This window comes from Nannobrachium achirus (genome assembly GCF_963921795.1).
Source record: "Nannobrachium achirus genome assembly, chromosome: 5".
Classification (NCBI taxonomy): Eukaryota; Metazoa; Chordata; class Actinopteri; order Myctophiformes; family Myctophidae; genus Nannobrachium; species Nannobrachium achirus.
In genome coordinates, this window is record NC_137814.1 from 18,388,060 (window position 1) to 18,395,653 (window position 7,594).

General features: G+C 45.0%; 1 protein-coding gene across 1 annotated transcript; it reads right to left on the bottom strand.

Moving 5' to 3' along the window:
- Window positions 1-2,725: 2,725 nt before the first annotated feature.
- Window positions 2,726-6,080, bottom strand: LOC308284867 (DDB1- and CUL4-associated factor 15-like; the record flags this gene model as incomplete). The annotated part of the gene is made up of 2 exons (XM_080725593.1): window positions 2,726-3,714; window positions 5,729-6,080. 2 exons carry the CDS (start codon window positions 6,078-6,080, stop codon window positions 2,726-2,728), a joined length of 1,341 nt encoding a protein of 446 aa, XP_080581719.1.
- Window positions 6,081-7,594: the final 1,514 nt, after the last annotated feature.

Below are 7,594 nucleotides of genomic sequence, written 5' to 3' on the forward strand. Positions count from 1 at the left end.
TGTTCAGCAATGGCAAAAGCATTACTGGTTTTTGTAGTATGTTTTTTAGACAATTGAACAATTGCTGGACACAGATAGGGCAACACAGCTCTACATTGAGTCCCCAGACACTGATGTCTTTGTTCTTGCAATCCAACGGTACCATCAGCTGTACAAAGATACCTATTTCATCACCGGTGTGGGGTACAAAATACATATCATCTCACTGGAGCCAGTAGTGCAATGGGTAAAACAAGGACTTAAGCCTTACCAGGGTTCCATGCCATCTCTGGAGCTGACAAGACAGGCCATTTTTCTGGCAAGGGAAAGTTAACCTGTTGGCAAGCCCTACACCGGTGTCCTTTAGAGGTGTCTGCATTTGCTACTCTAGGTACTACAAACAAGAAAAAAAATATTGAAGCATTTGTTTGCCAGCTGTACGAGGTACGAGCCTGGTACAAATCTTGTAGATGTTGGTGAGCTCAGGTGGAGGTTATTCACAAAGAAACAATTAGAAGCCGAGAAGCTGCCACCTACACAAGGAGCATTACATCAAGCCATTGCCCGTGCCTATTACCAGGCAATGGTATGGTATGAGGAGTAAGGACCACGTACATAACCCACAGATGCCAACAGCAACTGAATATGGATGGTAGGCTGAGGGAAAATGTGGCTGCAAGAAATCCCAGTGCATGTCACAATGTTCTCACTCTAACCTAACGGGGACAGTTTAGTGTAGGCAGATGGGCGGGTGCGGTGAGTCTCTCCGCAAGTCTCCAGCCAATAGCATGTGTTCTCCTCCCCCCACCCCCCTCTGCTCCTCTGCTCAGCGCAGAGAACGCTGGTGCGTCATGACGTCAACACATTTGGTGCGACGCTCTCTGCACTCTGATTGGTTAGGGAAATTCTACACTTCCTACAACAGTGATCATAACGGGATCGCCCAGGCCTCCTTTTCTTCCGATCGCCTAAAGAAGTCTGGGTTTCCGAGGCTACAATGTTCTTGTCGATCTCAAATTTTTAACTGCTCTGAGATGTGCATGTGTTGGGCAGATGAATAGGTGTGTTGTAATGTACAGTAAGCAATGCTGTTGGGGATTGACAATGACGATGTCAAAGATGGAGACCCTTCACTGTGGTTGTGGCTAACTTCAACTGGGTTACCACCCACTATGACTGACAACCAGGCATACTTAATGAACTGGTGGGTGTGGCCACATAAAAACCTAATTTAACTCTTTCTGTACACTTTTGGGGAAAAAGTCTTCCTCCTAGTATAATCATAATGGCTGATAATCATGTTTTATGGGGGGGGGGGGGGGGGGGGGCACCCCATCTTTAATTAACTTAAAGCAAAGAAATATAGCTATTTCTGGTTTCAGTGTGATTATTACATAATTATTACACAGATAAAGGGTTGCATAATGTATTTTTAGGATGATGATAATGGAGGACTTGTAAACATACATCTTAGAATCTGAGAGAAGCATTTTTTAAGACTAAAACTAGTTTATACTAATTATGCTAATTAGGAAAGGTTGTATGACTTCACAATGGTAACAGATGAATTTATGGACCTCACAAACATGGACTTAGACTCTTAGATCACCTTTATAAGTTACCTAGAAGCAAAGTTATTGCCGTTTCCAGTTTTGGGCAACTAATTGGCTAATTATGCTAATTATACATGCTAAACTCCAAAAGAAAAAAAATTATCATTCCAAAATTACGGAAATTGATAGGCTCCTCTACTATTAGTAGAGGTACTGATCAACAGTTGAGATTAAAGTAGTACTGGTAAAATCACCTTTCTGTATAGTTAACCATGTCTGTATAGTCTTTACTTTGCTTAGGACCCCTGTAAGACTAGATGCAATAAACAAACATTTAAGGTTTACTGCTCCATCTTGTGGTTTAATCTTGTCATTACATCGACATCAACATTTTAGAGAGGGCCCTCCTCTCCTCACAGTATGAAGACTGAACATAGAAAAGCATCTGATAGAACTCACTTGTTATCAAGACCCCGTTCCCAAACCGCAGGAACCAAAATATAAACCCCGGTGCAAAAAAAACAAAAGCTTGCCTTCTGTGACCGAGCTGTCACATCTATTGAAAAATACAGCGAGCAGAAGGAACACTGAAATAACAGATTTCAAACTGTCAAATGTCAAAATAATCAATCCCCATAAAGTAACTGACCAACAACCATCAAACAAATCTGGCAAACTTTTGCCTCGATTACGGTGAATGAAATGAGTACTTATAAATACAATTAAAGTAGTGAAAATAGCAGATCTATCCACGACTTTCCAACGCCCCATAGTGCATTGCGCAGACACTGTACCGAGCTTCCGGCGCCGCAGCCGAGTGTGAATTTTACAAGCTCACAACGGTTGCATCTGCGACGCGACGTGAGCTTGTATGTCTGCTGTTAAACCGGAAGTGTGGTCCAAACAGGTCCAAATAATCTCCAGTAAACTCCCGCGGAAACAGGTGGATAAGCTCACACAATGCGCCACAATACAGCGTGTTTTGAGCTTGTGGACTTGCTACTTTCGCTATTTTTATACACCACTATTGTGCAACAAGGGGTCAGTGGGTAGAATTTGTTCAATCAAAAAAAGAAAAAAAATTATTCAATTGACCTAATATAGTTTTCGATAGAGTTTGAGTCGGTTAATTGGCCAGGCCTACTTTCAGCTACGTTGCAACCACATCAGTGAAATAATCTTGTCAGTCTTCTTCACAATACCACCCTGGTGCATCGGTCAGCGTCTGCAAGCACTCCTCCAGGCAGAGCTTCATTGGTCATGACGTTGACCAAGTGGGAGCCGTTCTCAGGAGCCAGAACCTCCATCACTGTGCTCACACTGTGCCGACAACTCCTCCACGTGCTCGTGCAGCTCCCGCAGCTGTGGCTCAAATGGCCGTCGACCTTTGCGTGGTCACCGATCCCGTCAACGAAACACAGCCCCGTGTCGAGCTCCCACCTGACCTGCAGGCTGGTTTGAAGCCCGCACTGCCTCTGGTCTTTAGAGCTCAGAATAAACCAGCCGACGTCCATCACCACCGTGTTGGTCTCCGGACACGCCTCCAGGATGACCACGTCGTATGCAAACGTGCCGTTGTTGTAATAATACAGCGTGTCGATTGGATCCAACTGGAGGTCATTCCTGACGTTGCAGATCCAGTCGTGGATAAAATCCTTGATGTTCAGCGTCAACTGCTCCACGCACAAGGTCTGGCGGTCTTCACGCGGACCGGTGACCGACTCCAGCTCCCTTCCCTGCAGATCTCTGAAGCTGAATGGATGGCAGCGGTCATCGATATTGTTGTGATAGTCGTCGTCGTCCTGTGCCTCTGCTACCACCCCAAGCTGTGGGAGGAGGGGCACCACATCATTCTCATCGTCCTCTCCTGCATCCTGGTCCTCCTCATCCTCCTGTCCCGCTGCCCCTGGCTGTGGGAGGCGGTAGTACCGGCGCGTATATTTGAGGTACCAGGGTTTGCTGAGACTTTCGTCAGCTCTCTTGGTGAAGAGCATCTGAGATGACCGGCTCTTCTCACCTGCTGCTGGACAGAGGTAGACACAGCAGGCCTCCAGTCTGACCGTACTCTTCAGCAGGAGGATCTTGTCCATCTTCAGCTGGAGGGCTGGCTGGAAGGCATAGGGTGACTCTGTGGTGTGGAGGCAGTAGAGCACATAGCCATGTTCCAGACATTCACCAACACCTGCGTGTGCAGAGGTTGTATTAATTAGTTACAATACATTAAATCAGTTACATTTACTTAAGGGAACATTTCACACATTTTCAACCCATCTTCATATAATTGGTCTACACTGCTCATTATAACATGGCACCATTTTGTCTCTGTGTCTCAGAGGAGGGCTGTGGACAGTTCAGAAACTCGTCTACCAGTGGGTAGTCAAGTTTGGTCATTTCAAACTAGACTTCAATGTATTTGTTTATTACTGTGAGAACAATGGCATCTATTTGCATGCCAGGAATAGAAAGCCTGTCATTTCTAACAGATTGGATTCCCCATCAATGATGTCACTGGTTGGCGGGTTTCTGAACTGTCCACAGCCCTCCTCTGATAGCCTCATGTTAACCTCAGGGCAATCTGGCTAGCCATCGTCAAAGAAAAGGGAAGGCCCACTCGGTTTGTCCCTCTGAAGCGTAACTATCAGAGGCTGTCTCGAGAGATTAACCTCAGGGTTACCCTGTAGAAAGCAGCTTGTCTGTTCGAAAAGTTGTTCTTTGTCTCTGTGTTCAAATAAAATGTGCATCGGTCGGCAGCTACTGTACCAGTGTGCGGCTATACTCTTGTTCTTCAAGTTTTCATTTGTACCCATTTTTAAATGCTTGTAACATTTCTAAGTCAATTTTGTTTACATCTATGGGACAAACGTATAATTTTATATTACAGACATTTCAATTACGTTCTGATTATTTAAACAATCAGTTGTGGGCCTATTAATTTCCACAGCATATTCTTTCTACTCAAGTAATTATTGCTACCGTAGGTCGCAGCTTTAGTATGTGAACGGTCACAGCTTGTCTGTATGTATGTACTGTATGTATGTGTATCTCTATAACGCCTGACACTGTGGTTCTATGGGTTTGTCGCTCTGACGTCACTGTGATGTCAGGGGAACCACTCTAAACAGAATGGGTTTTCCGCTCTGACATCACGCTCTGGCTTCACTGTGATGTCACACTAACAGAATCCCTTTTAAGCCCACATATGGAGTTCCCTGATGTCATCAATATCAAGCCCATATCTAACAGGACTTCATATGGGAATGCCCATATATGGAGGCCACATCGGCCACGTATCACACTAACGGCTGTTTCTACAGACAGGGATCTCCATGTATGGGCATAAAAGGGTATGATGTCAGATGTCATAGACATCACAGGACTTTCACATTACGAATAACTGAGTAAGCATGTTTGGGCTCTCACAGCATATCTCCCTATACCAGTGCATGGATCTCCATATATGGGTACCAGGGGTCTCCATGGGTATCTGGTCCGATATAAATCATTGGTCATATGGCCAAGAATTGGCGCGACCTCACTCTTTAGGGTGAGGTCGCATGTCACCCAGAGGTGTCTTACTAGTACAGTATGGCTGTTGTTGTTGTGACTGTAGGTTGCAGTTAAGTATGTGAACCGTCACAGCTTGACCGTATCTCTGTCTGTCTGTCACGCCTGACACTGTGGTTCCCCTGACACATCACTGTGACATCAGTGATGTCAGATCCTCAGAGAAGGGATCTCCATATATGGGCATAAAAGGAATTGTATGATGTCAGACGACAGAATCCATATATGGTCAAGACAAATGGTGCAAGGGCAAGGTAGTTTTTCGCCCTTAGGCGTCTTACTGGTTTGCATGGCTTTTACTTGGGTTATATTAAAGTTATATTAAAGTAACTTTAACTTGTGTACAGTGTTTTGGTCTATAGTATACCCACCTCTGTCATGGTTAGGAGAGCAGTGAGGGCAGGGTTCTGATGGAGGGTTAGAAACTATGGTGATGCCAAAGACGCATCGGCAGCGGCAGGAGTCCCATTCATTATTGGGCACCATATTCATGAGCCTATGGTGTTGATCTGTACTGGTACTGCTGCAGTGTGAATTGAAGTTAAAGACGACAAGTTTGGAGTCGTCAGTGGGCCACTCACACACAGACAGATACGTGTCACGACACTTTTGCATGTCAAGTTCCACTTCACGCACGAGTTTGAGTTTGCGGTGCAGGTCAAACTCCCACCAGTACAGCACGTAGATGTATTCAACTGGGTATCCGAGGAATATCCTCCCCTCTCTTTCGGTGTAGGTCAGGATGTATCGGCCACGTTTGGTGAAGCCGAGACACACGTGTCCCTCTGTGTGGAACTGTTCGCTGACAATGTCCCTCAGGGGGATTGTCACGAGATGTGGCAGCGCCATGAAGTGGCTTTGACAGAACTGTCCTGAAAGCTTGCCACGCGTGACAAGCTTGACGACACTGTTGTTGTTTTGATGATGCTTTCTTTGCATGTTTAGTTTGTTGCCGTCCTTCTCTGATTTCGAACTGGGCGCCATGTTGGAAATGCCCCTCCAGGGATCAGCTGACCTGAATACGGGAAAACTCGACCTAAAACAAACTCGACCCAAACTCGTTTCCCAACGGGTCTGTGGCCTTAAGCTAGATATATGCAGAATAGACCAAAATCAAAATTTTGCTTCTGGGGGTCCCTGGAACAAAATATTTTGCGATAGGGGTCCATCCGTGGAACAAAATATTTTGAGATGGGGGTCATCTGCGGCCAAAATCACATGTTGGGGGTCCTTAACCACTGATAGGCACATTCTAGAATGTCTTCTAAATCATAACAATTTTCTGAAAGAAAAGAAAAGAAAAAAAAAATTATGTTGCCATCAGTTCTCAAACTTTGTCATGTGAAGGACCCCCAGAATGATATGTATTTGGCCACGGACCCCCATCGCAAAATATTTTGTTCCAGGGACCCCCAGAAGCAAAGATTTGATCTTGGTCTATTTAAGGCCACAGACCCGTTGGAAAATGAGTTTGGGTCGAATTTGTTTAGGTCGAGTTTTCCTGGCTGCTTGGCTGCAGTGAGGAATGAGTGCATGCTATCTGATCTGCCCGTTTAGCAACCTGTGTAAGTTCTGGTATCTCGTTCCACTCTCTGAATGACAGTGCTGATGTAATGACAGTGTTAAGCCACAAGATGGCGCAGCTCACCATAATAATGAAAGGACTGATATAAACAAAAGACACAAAACATCCCTTTCATAAACCTCCCGTCCTTCCAACTTCATCGAACAGGAGATAGGATCTTACATCTATCTCTCTGATGTGTGTGGTGGTCAGTGCATTGTTGCTACTGAATTATCTAATGGTCTATTAATAACAATGTTCATAATCATATTCATCACTGCAGGTGCAGGACAATGCCTTTGGAATCAGAACAAGGCAGGTTGAAGTGTCGTAGCCTATATGAAACCATATCCACCAACTATTACCATGAAGTGAATTATTGTGTACTGTCTACAAGCTCATCAAATGTTGGTTTACAGTCAAAAGTGGAGTTGATGTGGCAGTGCCTGTATGCCTGCCTGTCTGTCTCAGTTATTCAGGCGTCAGGGTGTAACCATCATTTACATTCCCTTTGTTAATCTAAGAGCTGGGGGCCAGTAGCCCACGGAGGTGTTGGTCACCTGTTGTTTAAGACCATTTGGTTATGCTAAATCTAGTCTCAAGGGAGATGCCAACCGAATTAACATGTCTGGAAGTATGGGCCAATAGCTGTCTCGGCTAACTCCGAAAGGGTTTAAAACTTGAGCAAAATGTTGTGTGGAGTGTCTTCTCCGCCGGACGCCGTGAGGCTGATGGTCGGCTCTGTGCTGTGGCTCCCTACATCTATACAATAAACCTGGAATCATCTCAACATCTTTGCCTGTCTGTTCCTGATTGCCTGCTACTCTGTTTCTTAACATCTCCTCTCCAAGCAACAAAGTTGAGTAAATAGGTGAACTCATAGACTCTAAGATACGTCATAAAATAGTGGGGGCTCAAATATGGGTACTAATCT